The sequence below is a fragment of the Columba livia genome, chromosome 17, assembly GCF_036013475.1.
Source record: "Columba livia isolate bColLiv1 breed racing homer chromosome 17, bColLiv1.pat.W.v2, whole genome shotgun sequence".
Taxonomy (NCBI): Eukaryota; Metazoa; Chordata; class Aves; order Columbiformes; family Columbidae; genus Columba; species Columba livia.
The window spans coordinates 2259995-2278052 of record NC_088618.1 but is presented as its reverse complement, the minus strand read 5'-3'; the positions used below and the strand labels follow the sequence as shown (position 1 = coordinate 2278052).

General features: G+C 41.7%; 1 protein-coding gene across 4 annotated transcripts in view; it reads right to left on the bottom strand.

The window, feature by feature from the left end:
* Positions 1-18058, bottom strand: part of TMEM132D (transmembrane protein 132D) — a 226691-nt gene that overhangs the window by 128227 nt on the left and 80406 nt on the right. For all 4 annotated transcript variants that reach the window (XM_065032801.1, XM_005498362.3, XM_065032802.1 and 1 more), the window contains one exon: positions 1535-1681. In XM_065032801.1, the coding sequence (XP_064888873.1) occupies positions 1535-1681 (147 nt within the window). The remainder of the gene's footprint in view (positions 1-1534; positions 1682-18058) is intronic.

Sequence of the window (18058 nt, the reverse complement as noted above, 5' to 3'; positions counted from 1 at the left end):
GAATTTGAGAGGGAGTTACACAAATACCTTGTCCTCACTTGAAGAAAAAAACCTTAATATGTATACGAGCTCGCACTTCTAATAAACACGAAGCAATGCTTACACTCAGCATGTCAAAGTATACAGAAACCACAACCGCTGCATCAAAGGTGACATAAGGATTTCTTTTCCTGTGTGCAAGGGGTCATTTTGAAAGTTTGCCACTGAATGATGAATAAGGAAGGGAAATAAGTTGCCAAGCTCCAGTTCACCCTTGAGGTCACATTATATTTTCCTAATGAGGAAGAGAAATCAGGCAAATGCTCTGTATGGACCCAATGAAGTAAAGTATGATGGAAAACTCATTGAAATAATCTTTGATTCTGATTCAATGCCCATTTCAGTCAATGAAAATATTCACACGTTGCCTTCAAATAGCTTTGAAGTGGGATGTTAAAGCATCTGCCGGACAGCCCGTGCTGGGCAGCAGGGAGCTCTGACCTTGGCATACATACATTTTGCTGCTTTGACCGATAAAATTCAGCCAGGCACAAGGCAATATATGGTTCAGATGAGAAAATTCAGGATACTGTAGCACAGAAATTGTCTAGAATCTGAGTTATAATGAGGAGAAAGTGATTCAGGTCATGATTATGAAGGGAAATTCTTCCCTTCCTCTTTTGTTCATAGATTGCCAAGACATGAAACTTCCTAGTTATTAGACTCAGAGGGTATTTATTTAGAAATTCTAAACCCCATAGTAAATCCTCAAAGCCTATAAGATTTTGTAAATTCCAGAAGTAAATCACAGCACAGGACGTCCACATTACACATTTTCTAACAGCAATACCAAACACAATACACAGGCAGGCAGTTAGATCCTTATAAATGTGAATATAAACTTGACCTACAGTTCCAGCAACAATGAACACGAAGCAGCAAATTCCATAAAAATGCATTCATTAAAGCAATTAGTTATGATTAGAAAAGGAACATCCACCTTTCAGACAAATGCTGTTTAAGACAGGTCAGTGTGCCAAGTTGTTCCACAATGGGAATGGAAAATGGAAAATCTATTCTCTTCTGCACATTAAAAATCCACATAAATATCGCCACCAAAAACATCAGTTTGACACCCAGAATAAAGTTTCATTTTTTTCTGGCTAAAACAAACACACAACCACCAAACCAAAAAACTCCGCCACAAACAGCCCTATAATTACCCTCTGCTACAATGCCTGGCAGCAAATAATTTGAATAGACTAAACTAGTCACGACCTAATTCTAAGAGATTAAATATATTCTTCTAAATACCATGGGAAAACAATATTTTCTTCTAGTTTTAACTTCCTTGGAGTATTATGATTGAATAACATTTTGTTCCAAGTCCACGCAGCAGAGCTAGCAAAGCGCTCTAAAATAAAGACAGCCCCAGCTTTCCCAAAAGCAATTTCATCCTGCGCTATAATAAAACTTATTAAAATCACAGCAAAATGCTTTGAAAAGGAAAAACAGCCATCCGTTATGAAAAGACAGACTGCTGGAAGTGACCTACCTGTTTTCAGAGGCGGCAGATTTCCTCTGGCAAACAATAACAGCTGGCGCGTATTTCCCGGTGTAATCCACGTTCTCTCTGATGTCCCATAAGTAGGGGCTGCTGGCTCTGACACTGAAAACGTTCACACCTTTCTTCACCTTTGCCCTGGGAGGACAGGAGGATAATTCACCAATTAGATGCAAAATGTCAGCTTGATCTGTTACTTATTTCTTTATTATTACCACCCCACAGAAAACACTAACGCTCATTAGAGTTTGACAGTATTACAAGGAAAAGACTATATTTGCTATACAACAAGATTATATTGACTCAACAACAGCTATGTTTTTATATGTTTTATTAACAAAACTGGTAGAGAATCAAGAGGAAACAAAACCAAAAGCCAGCCTTAGGCCATAGCATGGTCTGCCCTGGCTCTGCTGGCATGTGTGCTACAGCCTTACCCTAACCGAGAAAGCTGTGCAGGGCCTCTGTGCTGCTAAATAAACAGCCACAAACCACAAATTGATTACATTTCTCACTTGTATTTTAAAATGCATTAAAAACTAGATTACAATAACTGCATGAACACGGACACATGACTGATACCGCCCTCTTATTTTCCATCTGGATCCCTTTGGAAATACCAGTGATGAGGTAAACCAGAAAAAAATGGACACAAAACCAGAAAAACAAGCTGAGTTCGTTTCTCCTGCCATTCACTTTATACAACGACAAACTGCCATCCTGCACTGATTTCTAATGTTTCTAAACAAACGCAGATCCTTGCGTACACTCCTTGGGGTAATTGCAGTCTATGGATCAAGATTTCTTAGAAGAGCTGTTGTTAAGGTCTAATTTAGTCATCTGTTAAAAGCTCCAAGCCCCTAATTTTATTGAAAACAATAACACAACAAGATTTTTGTTTTCTACAGAATGAGAGGTTAGGGATTCTTTTTGAAGAATTAGTTAAACACACTTCTATAATTAGCACAAAAGTTTCGATTCCCCAATCCCAGGAGTGGTTTTTCCCTCTAGTGTGTCTCGATGCTGAGATTTGCAGAATTTTCTTCTCCCCATTTCCAATAGCAGTAGCACTTCGCAATTACCAAAGAATGACCTGGATGAAACAGGGTTAATAACAAGCGAAGGTATGTTATTTGTCAGCAGATAAAACCGAAGATACCCGAGGTGAAAACACTCCGACTGCCGTCAGGGCTCAATTACTTTGCTGCAAATGTGCTTTACTGAACTGCCTGGCTGCACAGGGCGAGCGGGCTCCGACCCTCCAGCTGCTCCCGAGCGCCCCGGAGGCGGCCGCGCGGTTCAGCCACAGTTCAGCCGGCTCACGTTGCTCCACCGCAACACGGAAAGAGCGCGTGACAAAGCTGCTTCATAGGTAACGGTCTAAGCACAAGAGCTCTGCTTCAAACAGTGTGGCTGGGCAGCAGCAAGTAAAGTTATTCGAGTATTTTATGCCCAAGACTTCACTTTGGGCCAGATTCTCCTTTGGAAAAGAGGAGGAAGGAAAAGACTTATTAACATTGCAATCGTGGCTGGTTTTAGGTTGTTGTGGGTTTTTTTCAAACAAGGAGCCTATCCAACTAAATGCTTTCATGGGTATTTCTACAAGCTGTTATTTACTCCTGGATCGCTGCTCTCAGTGCAGCATATTGGCTACTGAGACTCATAAGCAGCTCAGCCCTTGCACCAAATCAATCATGGCAAACAAAGCCCTTGGGAACCCCTGATTCCTGAAACCTGTCAGTGCTGACAGGGTACAAATGAGGGAAGGGAGAAAGAAAAAAACATGGAAGGAACTCCCAGAATCAATACATCACACCTGAAATCAAGGAAATACATTTCCTAAGTGCATAGAGATAGCGATTCCCAATTCTGTCTCATGACCCGCTAAACACTATATTTAGTCTAGTGATATAAGAGGCTTCAACTTGACCAATTAAAATGCAGGCAATGTCCTTTCTCATTTATCAAAGTGTCTGTTTTAGCATCTCCCAGTTTTTGCAGTTTACAACCAGTTAGCGCTCAGCTCTCAGCCCATGTCGTTACTGCAGGCTGGTAATGGCTGTGAAATCGTTACTTAAGTGTTGTACAAAGCGGAACAGCTGGCTGGTGAAAATACCAGCGTTCCAACATGTGTGCTGCTAAGTGCCATGGTACAATGTCAACAAAGTGTCTGGTTTGAAGCACCGCAGGGAAGGGAAAGAGCAAGAGAGCACACACATGCACAAATTCACCCTCAAGACGTGCAGGAGATCAAAGACAAGGAAGGTGCCAAAGTCGCGGATACTCAGCCACAGGCAAGACCCCCTCCACCCTTTATTCCCGACAATGTCCCGCATGCAGCATACAAATATCACACATCCCTCCATTTCAAAACAAAGTGCAAATAAACAGGGAATCTAACCCCTAAGCAGCTCTAAATAAAGGTGGTTTACACCCATGACATTGAATCTAGTTTTCTATTACTGTGAGCGCTCAGGGCAAAGATCTGCGAGAACCTTTCATGCTCCTTCTGAGAAAGTGAGCTACTTTCAACATCAAAGGAATACAAAGAAAAGGGAGGCTGTTAACACAGGTGCTACCACTGGTTACCAACGTGTTACAAGGGGAGACTAGAAGGTGGCAGATAAATGGTGTGCAGAGGGGTAGGTTTTCGAGAGCTTCTGAATTTGCCTTGTCACCAAATCTCCCCAAAGCACTTAATGAATAACTTAAGGGGGTTTCTATTTCTGTTTATCTGCAGTATTTTTTCCTGCCCAGACCCTAATCTTAACCCACAAATGGAGAGAGACTAAAGCGGTGTGTAGCTGTGCAGAACAGCCGTTCATTTTACTAACATTCACCACCTTTGGACTGTGACAGCAATAATAGTTGTAGGAGAGGCTTCTGAAAGCAAAGACAGGCAAAATGTGAGTTAAAATGGACCTGACCACAGTTCTTCACATCATAAGACAAAGAATCAGGCCCATTTCCCCTCACTGGAAAGTCTAATGCACTACTGACCTAGGGCAGCAGCAAAATACTCCCTGCAAGAAACCCTGAAAGTACTCATGGTTCTAACCTGTAAACACCCAATATACGTCATTGCCCAGAGCCCAACTGTGCTGCTGGCTATGCCGTGGGTTCCTCTTCCTGAAGGCTTTTTCCAGTGACATCACTCTCCCCTTGATCCAATAACAAATTGTACCTGCTGGCGATGGAAACATCTAGTCTGTATTTCCCAGCGCTGCCCTAACGCTGGCTTCACAGAGGCTGGAGAGCTAACAGAGCCATCCTGCAGCTGGAACACCTCAAATCAGGGTCTTTCCAAAGACCAGAATTAAATGCTGTAGCTTGAGAATCAGGTACTATGGAACTGTATGCTACCACAGGATCCTAAAATTGAGACAGCAATTTTGACTTGACTAAGCTGGGGAACTATTCAAACAATAGCCAGGTACTGTCTCTTGCTGGCAAGTCAGTACAAGAATAATCACTGCAAAAAAGCAAACACGTGGGGTACACTGAATGTGGTGATCCTCTGCAGGATCACAAGTAATTCTGTTGCTGCACATCGCATAAATAAAACCTTTTTGATACCAGAACACTTTAGTCTGACATTTCCATCTTGATGTTTCATCTCCATCCCCTCCCAGAGATGTAAGAAGGACTGGTTGGAATTTGTGTTCCCAGCATTTCCACTTCTAATTTTAGGTACAACATTAGAGTGATGCTAAACTTAAGGCCATACTCTTCTTCCATCCCTCTGTAGTTTCATTGGCTTTTATGGCTAATATAGGACAGAATTTGAGCCCGAAAGAGATTCACCTCTTTGAACACCAGTCAAAAATGAAATGTGTCTCGTTGAGAAAACAGGCAGAGCTCAGTCTGCTTTTGTTAGACCTAAAGCTTATTTGCAGTGAGTGGATGAAAACCAAAGGTACAAAGGCTCTCTGGATTTGTATCTATCACAAACCCGTGAAGAAATAAAGACTGTTAAACAAATGCTTTCCCTACGAGGGGCAAGCCTTCATATTTGGAACTCTGTCAATGGAAGGAACTGTATTTGAGCAGGGCCCACTTAACCAATAACTGACTAAACCAAACTGCAGCTTTCTCAGTGCAACAGGAATGACATATCACAAAAATTAGGTCGTGCACTAAGACACTTCATACTAACCATCCGAGTGTCTGGCTTTTAATTTCATAATCAATTTTGGCATGGCTTATAAAAGACAGGATTTGGATGCCAGGATTTAATGTGCAGAGCTGGCTTCTATAAAGCTCTTTTTGTTTTGTTTTCCCCATTGAATACTTCATGTACAAACCAGTGTTGTCAGTTGTTTTCAGAGAAGATGCCTCGAAGTTTCTTCAGATTACACTAATAGTTTCACTGATTGAAAATCCACAGCAGAAGAGAATCGGGAGTCCCTGAGATACTGATAGAGTTAGAATAATTTATGGAGAGCGGTCTAGCACAACATAAGCTATTTAAAGCTGTATAATATACCCACAGACTCTTATTAAGGTCTGTGGTTTTCAGCCCTGTGAGACAGAAACCAGTTATCATTATGCATCACCATGAAAGCAGATTAAAATTAAATCAATCTGTTTATCTATGGGTTTGCAATGCAGTTTTTCCAAAGCATAACAAGTTCTCCATCTAATTAACATTTCAGGAGGAAAAACCATTCCACCCAGACACTAAACCACACTCATTCAAATGGAGATATTACAAAAATACAGCCCAGGTGGATTTAAAACAAAATTTAATTAGCAAAAGGGCACAAGACCTATTTAGGCTTCATGAAGCTGAATTGTGCATATCAGGAATTAAATAAAATGGATACCTTTGTAATATGTACCTCTTGGACTTAACAAAATTGCCTACTGCACTTACAGTTTCTGTGCATGCACACAGTGCATACATATATATATATGTGTGTGTGTGTGTGTACATATGCACGTACTCCACACACAGATTTAGATGTTATTCCTGTGACTTTCAAAAAGAAAGTCCTTATTAAAAACATGTTTTGCAAGATGTAAAATGCACAAGTCTCTGGAGAATTAAAAGGAAAGAATGCATACAAATCAGTTTAAAGCAGAAACAAACGCAGAGTTTGTAGCTCTGATTTCTGTTCACTTACTAAACAAGCCATGGGAGGGCCCGATCCCCAGGGGAACCAGAGCCCTTCATGGTGTGCACAACTGCATCTTCGGGGATTAGAAAATCCCCCGAATTAGAGCTGAGGAAGCCAAGCTTTGGAGTGACGTGAGTACCGTGAACAGCACTGTGCCCCAGGGACCCAGCGCCTTGGGACTCCCAAAGGGAAGGAAAAGTCAGAACCAGGTTTTTCATCCAAATCCCAGTAATATGATAGATAAGACACCACTGTTAGAAACGACAATGTTAGTGATGTTCTAAGGAGGCATTATTGTGTTAAGAGACAAGCTGGTACTCCTGCCCATGGCCGTATCTCAATACTAATTATGAAACAAACATAGAGATGTTTAAGAGAGATACTGTCTTAGGTTGATAGCTCGAGGTCAAGGTGAGGAGGTAAATCCACAACCTCTTTTCACCCCTCAGTATGCAGCAAACACAGTGTTGCAGCATGGCACTGACTGACTGCCACCTCTCCCAGCTGTACAGCAACAGATAATTGGGCAATAACGGGCAATGACACTAAACAAGACAAAATATTTATGTATTCAAGGGTGTGAAGGCAGGTGTTTGTTTACAGAAATGAAAGACAAAGATAAATAGTGCTGCCTGCTGATTTAAAGTGGTTTGGAGCCCTGTGTACAGTTTCCAACTACTGCATCTAAAATAAATGCAAAAATATGATGCAGGGTCTGAAATATCTCTTTCTAAACTGCTGGTAAAAAGAAAACAATGCAACGCATCCCTTCCTTTCCTGGCCAAACATCAGCAGAGCTGCTACACCACAGCCTGTGCAAACAATTCTTTATATTAGCCTTAGATTTACGAAAGCATAGGAAAAACAAAGCACAGTGCAGGGGACCGTGTGCACGAACACTAGGGTGCCATTTGCTCCATTTCACAGGTGAAAAAATGGTAGGAAAACAGCTACCACCCCACAGGCACGTGGTTCTCACCCAGAGAACCATCTAGAAGCCGAGATGAGTGTAACCAAGGATTTTTGTTACAGATTGCAGGTGGAGTAAAACAGAGCACAGCACAATGAAACATTTTTAAGTGCTGTACGGACATTTATAGGTGTGCATTTACATCTGCATACATATATTTTTATGCTGAGTGGGCAAGAGACAAGTGGAGAAGTTCTTCTGGATTCACTTAAAGTGGCTGAGAACATTAGGAGCACAGTGAATAAAGAGGAGAAGGCTGATGGACTGTGCTGTGCGAGTCTTCCAAATCCAACAGCTGCAGACGCAGGAATACAGTTACACATTCTCTATATATACCACGAAGCAATGGGGTTGGTGAGGCGACTACTTTGGTTTTACTTGCACTGCCTGGCACGGGATCTTTTTGTTTGTAAGTCATACAATCAGACATAATTGTTGAAGGATGCAGATACTCCAGAGCTGTGACCTGGATAATCAGCTTTTTGCAATGGAGAGATGCTGCTAGCAGTCAAAACTACCAACATTTTGACTTATCAAGCAGATCAACAGCCACTGCCCAAGCTCCCTTCAATGTGATGAATAGATCTCTGATGTTCAGTGAAAAAGAGCACATAGCTTAAAGCAAATGCTTCAAGGCTGAGGATAAAATGTATTAGCAATCATAATATAATAAATGCAGATGCTATGTTTACCTCAAAAGAATCTCCAAAAACATTTATGTCCTCTCCTGGAGAGCATAAACTGCACAAATGCTGGTGAGCCCGATGCTCCTCCCCGTGCGGGGTCACCTCCCGCACCCCAGGGCTTGACACCCCACCTGCCCTTCCCATTCTTCACGGTGACACCTCGGAACTCATGGGGAAGGGTTTGGTGCTTCAAAGTGATGTAAACAAGTTCATTAGAAAGTTTGTTTCAAACTTCTTCAGCAGGACAGTTCTGAAGTATTTCCAAATCACATCCTAATGCAAAATGACACAGCAGTATCACTGAGCAGGAAAGAGAAGATTACCTCGGCAGTGCTAACGAAGACCAATCAGCGAACATGAGTTAGCACTGTTCCCTAGCAACTTCCCACAGCTGCGGATAAAATCACTTCCTGGACATCACGGAAACTGGGAATACTTAGTTCTCTTAGACAGGAATTCTCTCATCCGTCGCTCATACGCAGCCCCCTCTAGGAGGTAACACGGGAGCAATTCACTGCGAGATGCACCATTACAATAACTTGCCCAAAAATTTTTAAAAAGACCTATAGATCCATATGTGCTTTGTTTGTCCTTCATTCAATGACATGTACGTTAGATGTTTAAGGAACAGAATCAGAGAGACAGAAAAACAGCATATAACAACCTTTGCTGCAAAAACCCTGAGCCTGCAAACCCTTGTTCATAAAGGTGTTTTCATGTGAGCGATTCCGCTGATTCCTGATGAATCCTTACTCAAGGTTTACAGAATCAGGTCTGCAGTAAAGAAAATGCAAAGTTAGTGTATAAATAAAGGGTTCAGCTTCTTTAATGGAGACAAAAGCCTGCATTACTCCAAAGAGTTGCTGCCGGCACAGAATAGCTATTCACTACGCAATTCAAATAGGAATTTTTGTTATATACATAAAATCTCAGGCTGAACACTATACATCTATACTGACATATTTAACCACCTTTCTGTCATCTGCACGAGTGGCTACCAAAGCAACATTTGCTAAACAACAGCAAGGAGTTCTGCTGCAGGCAAACCTAACAGCTCAATGAAGCCGCTGATGCAGAAGGGAGTTCAATTAATACAAAAATGACACTGCCCAAAATTATTCCTTCTGTGTCCTCAGTGTAGGGCGCACACAAGGCTGTCTGGGTCCAGCTGCAGCAGTTGCCTCTCGTGCAGGTCAGAGCGCGGCTGCCGTCATGCTTTTAATACTGGAAGAGCTGCAGAAGGAGGTTTGGCTGATCCCAGCAGAAACAGGGATCACTCGGAATTACACAGAAACCTCCCTGTCGATTGCTCTCCAAGACAGAGCTATTTTGCAGGAACACAAAGGCAGCTGGTAATCCTCTGCACATAAAAATCCTGAAAAACTAATAATTGCACCTCCTCTCAGCCTCAAATTTAATGCATTTCCTTGGACTCTTTTATTCTATTTGTGCATTTTAATATAAGAAAGATGAGAAGGAGTTAGAGACTTCTCATCACAGCATACAATTGTTCTGCTACGGAATTCAAATGTCTGAGAACATCTTAATGTCTGCTTAGTGGTGGTCAAAGTTAATGTCGTAAAACAGAATACAGGGCCTTACAATACAGACTAAGCAAGAACTATAGAGCACGTACTTTTTTAAAAAAAATTATACTAAAACTTCGTAGCTTTAGAGACCAAGTTTAATGCGTCACAATTTTTCAAAGCAGATTGATCTTCTGAAAATAGAGGTTTTAAAAAGTTTAAGTGACCTGACGTACAGAAATCTCACTTGTGGCAATGACTGACATTTTTCACTTGTGCAGCAAAAGCCCAGTGGCAATCAGCCAAAAACATTAACACTCTAAATCATTTGCCACTTAAAAGAAATTCTATAAGCAGAAGTGACTATGTATGAAAGTAAAATGGTTGTATCCTGGCTACCAGCTGGTAGGACAAAATCCACTGAGGAATACAAGCTGTTCTATCAGGCAACCAAAACATCAACACAACAGATTAAATAGCCAGAAGATGAAGGGCTGAGAGTGATGAAATACACAAAGGCTGGAGAAACCATGACACAGAGAGAAAAATTACAGAAAGGGAGCCCAGGTAAATAATTAAACCATAAGCACAGGTAAATGACTGAACCAGAAGTTCATCAGACTGACTGCAAGCTAGTTCCAGGAATCTCCATGCTCCTGCGAGTAAGGATTTTACAACACAGCACAACACTACGGTTCAGCATGGGAAACCCATGTGGTTGTAGGAAGAAGGAAATGAACAGTCTGCCCCGGGCTGAAGGCGCCGCTCAGAGCCAGGAAACCCAGCGCCTGTCTGCCCGGCTCCATCTCGGATCTGTTGACTCCCGCGCTCTCACCAAGGGGACGTGCGCTCAAACCCAAACCTGCTTGTAGGAGTTTGACAGTTTTGATTGACTTGTGGTCAAAATTAACGTTCAAAAAAGATTCTCAGTTGGCAGATGCCACTCTCGCCTTTTATATTGTTTTAGTTTGTTTGGGGTTTTGATGAGTTTAAGACAGAGGAAAGGCAGACATCTGTTTCATAAAGAACATTTTTCCAGCTGTAGCTGGAACTTCTCCTGCACAAAATGTGCACACAGTGCTATCATCCTGAAAACCACACTGGTTTATTCCCAAATTGTAGAGGCAAATGATGAATCAATAAACACGGTAATGAAGAATTCAGTCCACAGTTCATCCAACTGCATTGAAATTAGCACTTGATAAGCCACTTTACACACAGATTCTTTATGCAGAAAGTTCTCTTTGAAGGTCTATTCCAAGTCCACAGTCAAGGTAGCTCTGTGTGCGTCATATTCTGCTGCATATTCCTTTGAACAGCTGCCTTTGCAACTCGAGGCAGTTTGTAGACAGACTAATTAAACAATGGCCCCTGTGACCACGGGTTCTGCTGGGCGAAAACTAGGGATGACAACACACATGCTGTCAGCAAAGAGCACAATCCAACCATGAAAACAACCAAAGGGTTGGGGAGGGAGCAAAAACTGATTGAAATATTTGAAACTATTCCTGATCAATGTGCTGTAGCGGGGTGTGTAGAAAGAGCCCTGAGACTGGGGACCCCGAGGTGACTGTGCAGAGTGGCAGCAGGTCAGTGTGGGGCTGGGGAAACAAAGGTGCTGTAGCAAAGACTGTCGGAAAAAGAAAAAGGCAAATGTCAGTCTCCTCTGTGGCTACAAAGGTTCCCCTGGAACAACCTTTCTGCAGGAAACAGGGAAAAACAGTATAATACATGTTACTGAAAACAAACTTGTCCTCTTGGCTGAAGTGCTGGGTGCTGGTAACAGATTGATGAAAAAAATCTCTATTTTTATGTTGATGTATTGCTTTCACTTAGAGATAAAGGGGATAAATACTTTAGTAATCTCAGTCACAAACCTGTCTTATTATAAGGATTACAGTCTGTTAGGATTGTATAAAATTCATGGCAAAGCTTGTAATTCTGCTGTATCTCAGTGACAAAAACCTCCTATTGTGTTTCAGGAATCACAATTTGCTAATATTGCAAATATCATCATAGTTTGGGGAAAATCGGCATAAATCCACTTCTCTGAAACTTGTCCTACTCTTCACCCGGTCCGTGGGTTGGTGAACCTGTGGGTGCCAGACAAAGCCCTGACAGCCCATCTTCTTTGCTTTGGAAGTTCCTCACTTGAATGTTGAAACCAAATGTTGGGATGAGCTCAGCAGCAGCTGCACTGGGCACACGGGATCCCTCGTGCAAGAGCTGGCACGAACAGTCACACAGGGCACTTCCAAGGGAGATGGAGAATTGTGGGTACGAGGGGCGATACATTAGCCCTGAGGTTTGGCTAAACAAAGACATTTTTCCCCTTCCCAAAACATCTGCCTGGCAGTGGGGGAGTGACTGCTGCAGGACATTTACTGAAATGGTACATGCTAAAAAGTTTTTTAAAAAAATTTAATCTGACAGGCCCATCTGAAAGCGAATTTGGAGACCTTCCCTCTAGGAGACTCTGACAGAGCTCTCACCATACATATGTATGCACTGCTAGAGTGTGGCAGGGTACACTAATTAACTTTCACTCCACCTGGTCAAAAAAAAAAAGGGAAGAAAAGGCATGAATAGCATTGGAGAGTCAAATCCAAGGCAGAGCAATTAGCGAATCCTACTTGTATGAGCAGGTAGGCGATGGCTCTGCTGTGTACAGGTAGAATGTCTGATGTCAAATGTTCATTAAGTTTGTCCTTGAAGCAAAGTTAGGCTGAAAGGTGGAAACTGGGTCACTCGGTGTGATCCTGTATATCAGATGCATTATCATATTTGGCTATGCATTGACTGGTCGGTGCTGGAACACTGGCTTGAGAAGTGTTCTGCTCTCAACAAGGGATTAATTAAAATAGAGGCTAAATGTTACTGATGTTGGTGATGCAGGAAAAGACTATGACCCAGTAAAAATCAAGACGGCTAAATGCAACATTAGACAACACAGAAATTCGTAGTAAAATATAATTCAAAGAAATAGAATCCAAGTTAAAATAATATATTTAGCCAATTCTTTCAATAATTCATATCATGTCTTTCCAAGTTAAAAAGAAACCTGGTGTTCAAAATGTTATTTGCAATACATACTCTAATGATAATGCAGGAATAAGGCAGATTCACATTTTCAAATACTCATTAATTTTCCAACACTGCTGAGAAGCATATCTATTTACCCCATGGTATAATAGGATAGTTTTAGTTTCAAATAATTTGACTTAAGCAAACGAAACAAAGAAAAAGGAACTAAGAATTCCGAATTTTGGGGATTTTACTCGTGCTCAGAGACAGAGGACATGTGCTCCGTGTGGATTTTAAAAAGCTCTTCTGCACCCCTCTCCAAATTGCTATGTCTATGCAAATTGCCAGCTCTCATCTGCACTGCCTGATTGGAATGAAATTGGGTATAAGTCGGTTCAGAATTAATTCAAGCAAGATATTGGAAATGTTCCTCTTACCAGTTTCATGTTCTGTGAAGTCACTTTGAAAGCAAAGGAGCTACAAATCCCACCAGGATATTGCACTTCCAAAGGTGAAAAATGAAGTTTCATCAAGCCAATAGTAATAGAAAGAAACCCCACGAGGCGCAGGTGGGTACTGAAGAGCCAGGTGGCTTCCTCTGGGCTGTCCCACACTGGGCTCTGCTCCTGGAACCACTTCACCCTCCAGTCACGACACTGTGGGTTTTTTACAGCATCACAGCAGAGAATTTCCCCTCAACTGGAACAGGAGGAGAGAAAATGAGCCCTGCTGTCCTCAGTCTGCCATGTCCCTGTACCAACGGCATCACCGGCTCTGGGGAGAGAACTAGAGAGACTGGGATCCCTTCAGCAGAGCCTCTGGAATGCCAAGTGACCATCACAGTGACAGAAAGCAGGCGCCACCAAGGCTCTAGGAAAAAGAACACTGTGGTCCTACTCCTCTGAAAGAAATACTTACAGAAAAAAGTACATTATCTGTATCATCCTGTGCAAAGCAAGTGCCAAAGAACATTTGGGTGAGACCATGCACCGGAAAGTTCCCGGCAGGTCTCTTCACCTGTCACATATGCAGCAGGAAACAGGGGAGTCACTAAGCTGGACTATAGGGTTCACTAGAGTGTTCACTAGAGTGTTCTGCTGTTCAAAATGTAGAAACAGTATTTTCTTCGAAAGGTGCTACAAGTTCACTGTTGTTCTCAGAATCCAGTCTTGATTGTCTTTCACAGAAATAGGCTCCAGAATGAGACACCCAGGATGAACATTCACATTTACCAACGTGTGTTTCTAAATCAGCTTCTCAAGAGTAAGATCACAGAAAAGCATGGATTAGACGGAACCCCTGTATCCACAAAGTGTAGTCAGTTTTATACCAATCCTCAAGTTCTGTACTGCATTCTCCTTACAGTTTTTCAGGGAATATCCAAATCCTTTTTGCCTAAACACAGAAAACTGCTATTTCTATGTATTCTTGCCTGCTCAGAAATTTGTCACCCTCACTCGCATTTTTATCCCTGAGGAGCTCTCTATACCATCTCCATTCCACATCTGTCATTTCTTGTCTCTCTTTTCTGGTATTTTCCTTTTAGCGTTCATCCAATAAAAATAGGATATTTACTTATAACCAAGGAACCTCTCAGCCCATTAATTTCTTTCTGGCTTCCTTTGAAATCCCTTTACAAGCTTTGGCTGTTGCCACTGACACAAACTGCAGCTGCTTCACAACATTCCGAGCTCGCCAGGAGAGAGCAGCCCCTTGCAAAATAAGCTCTAGGAGCAGAAGAACACAAAGAGGCTTTTACCTGAGGACACTGATTTGTAAAGCTGACATTGCTGTTGCTAGCAAACTGCCCACTGATTTCACTGGCCGCTGCAGACAGCTCAGGTTCATTGCATATGTGTTTATTTCAAGAAACCAGTGAAACAGCAAAACATTGCAAAGCGGTATTAAATCACACAGCTTTGCTCAGCAGGATGTATTTGGAAATCAAAGGGTGTAATATACATATTTGCTACTGTTCTGCACAATAAATTATTTATTATGTCTGTTTCTCATTTCAAGATGCCTAGACAGGTAGTTAAAAATACGTGAAGTGATTTATTCAAGGTTGGAAACACTTGCAGCATCCATAATATATCTCAAAATAAGTCAGGTTGCTTCCAGAATGTACTTCATTTTCACCAGTAGTTTTGAGAGATCTATAAAACTTCCAAACGAGCTTAATAAATCTTCTCAAAAACAGCCGCATGTAATTGATCCTGTAAGTTTCCCATGGAAAGCAGAGGCACCATTCATTTTTTAAACCCTGAGAGGTACCACATCTATTAGCTTTCCTAAGGTACTAACGCTTCCCAAAGTTCACTCATCTCAATCCAAATTGTGCACTTTGATTTGCTTTTCCCTAACTCCACTTCCACCCCCGGAACACACAAACGTCACCTCGTCATTTCGGGCAGTTCTGTCTCCTTGGAGTCACAGGATCTTTTCCAGGCCTTTGGATTCAATGAGATGTTCACTCCAGTTTGCACTCCAGAGGAAAGAACCTGTTCTGATGCTACTGCCTAGTCCTCCTTGCATTCTTACCAGACCATTCAAGATAGGACTTTGCCATGTCATTAGTAATTACTGCATATTAAAGGTAAGTACAATTATTGACAAGCATTGTACCCAGCCCCTGTTTTTCTGCTGGTGAAGCCAAAGAGAAGTTCAACATCTGAACAACTTGCTTCTGTTTCATCCTGTGAAATACATAAGAGGAAAAAAGAGGCAGTATACTGTTCATGAAACAATTTTCTGTAAATCTCAGACCTTTAAACTATACCCATTGTGAAGGAAATGTAACGCATCTCTAAAGGATTTTGAATGCTGCCTCATATATTCTGTCACTGGACAAATCAGAATCTAAGCGGCTGTTTTCTTAATACCCACAGGATATGAATGGCCCAGTTGAGTTTACAACAATAATAAAGAACAGACTTTCAAATGAAGCATGAACTGATACATAGAGCATAGTGAAAAATAAACATACTAAAGCCGCTACATCATTCTGTCAAGCATACGGTTAAGTTATGATTTTATTTAGAGAACAGATTGTAAGAGTGAAGTGATGACAGATGAGGGTATGTTGGTCAGTCATAAATATGAGTATTCTAATAGGAACTGGGTTTGCTACTGATCATCTGCTGCCACACAGACTCCGTGAGATCTGATCGCTTAAAAAATACGGCTTCTTGAATCCGTGTTCCAGCTCATTTTCAACCTCAGGTTGCTCAGTTGCAAACAACCCATGAGCACTGCTGCAGCTAACTTTGAGGAAAGCAAAGGTGGAGTTACATTTATGGACTCAATTAGACATCCTAGCTCCTTGTAAAAGGGTAGAGTTACTCCTTTAAGAGCTGCTTCCCCAGCACCTAATTCACTTTGGAAGAATCCATACAGCTGACAACAGCAGCTTTTGCCTTAGCATTTATTTAGTTTGAAGCAATGCAAGGCATCTGATAATCACATTTCTAGTTTTTCCAGAGCTTCCTAACACCTTGTATTCATTAGGGTCCCACAAAGAGCATCTTCTAGTTTGACTACCAAGGGCCAAGAAGTTTCACGCCAGCACCTCTATGAATGAATTATATGCACCATGCACACAGGTTTTTTTTTTCCAAGTGACATTCAGATCCACCAGGAGACGTTTCTGACATGGTTTCAAAGTTACTGGTGCCCAAGTTTCATATGGTATTGCAGTCATCTATGGAAACAAACACCTCATCAGTAACACGCTTGTAATATGAATGAATTGCCAAATCTTCTTCCCCTTCATGGAGACGTCAATCACGCACAGGCCGTGACAATGCCAATGATGCTCCAAAGGACACACTTTACATTTAAGCTGTTTATTTCAAGCTTGAACAAAACGCTTCACCAGAGCATATAGCTTTTGTTTTAGCTGAGCTGCCTTTCCAGGCTCCAGCAAAGCCAGTTCAGCTCCTAGAAAAAGCCAGATCTACTACAACATGACAAGGAGAAGTCTGCCCTAATTGCAAAAGGTTTTGCAAATACTGCCTTAAGAAACAAATGTACAGTCAATCTCCCAATGCCTCTCAGAAAGAGAAATATAAAAAAAGCACATTGTGCACAATAAGGTTCTGTCTTACAGTACCATTGCAATGGATGCCAAGTGCTGTGTTTTACAATCTTTTCCTAAAAAATTAGTAAAGAGAGGAAAAAACACCACCAAACAAACCCCAACCAAACCTAACACTGAGCCTATTCAGGTGCAGTTACTCCACACCCAGACTGCTAACAACAAGTACATAACAGCGCCTGGCCGGGCTGAAACAGAAAAACACCTGAACGCAACAACATGGGTACAAAACATCACAAAGGATTATTGCCATCTTCAGATGCACTCATTTAAGTTCAAAGACTAAAGTGACAGACTGTCTGCTAGACAGCAACTTATTAAATTGCTTGCAGCTTTGAGTAGCCACTGGAAACAGCTTTCGTTGCATTTATATGTAGTTTTGAAATGAATTTTAGAGGGATTCTAGACACGTTCCACGGATAAACATCTGTAGAAAATTCAGTCTATTCAAAATGGCCAGTACTTCTACACTCATAATAACAAGCAAGCACCAGTTTCCTTTACAGTTGTACACACTTGTGACAGATTTTTCAGGTTACACAGCTGAAAATCTGCAAGGTGACCCACTCCGCAATGCTGGATAGGGATGGATGGGGTACCAGCACTGTTAGTTGCAAGCCCTGGAAATAGCACTCTTTTTATGCTCTCAGGATTTGTACCAAAGTAACATGGCTCTATCACACCGACTCCTGTCACACACCGCCAGGGTTTCCCTTGGCGATCCCTGTACAGCCGGAATAAACTAGCATGGTTTCATTGACTCTGGAGCGATGGGCACCGCTCTCAGTCTCAAAACCCCCTTTGTTTAGTTCCCAGCTCCCGGGCAGCCCGGCTCACAGACAGAGACATCCATTCAGCCTTCCCATACTTCCAGTTCTCCATCTGTAAATCAAGATGCTGACATTGACTGCTCTATACAGGTGCATCTGTAGATGAAAATACTGTATCAGAGCTTGTTGTTATAGTTACTGTTGAACTAGGGTGATTTACAGCAGATATTATGTTGGGTGGTTTTTGTTCTTTTGTGTTTGTTGTGTGGGGGATTTTTTTGTTTCTTTTAAATCAAATGGATAAGTAATAATACCCAAAAAAA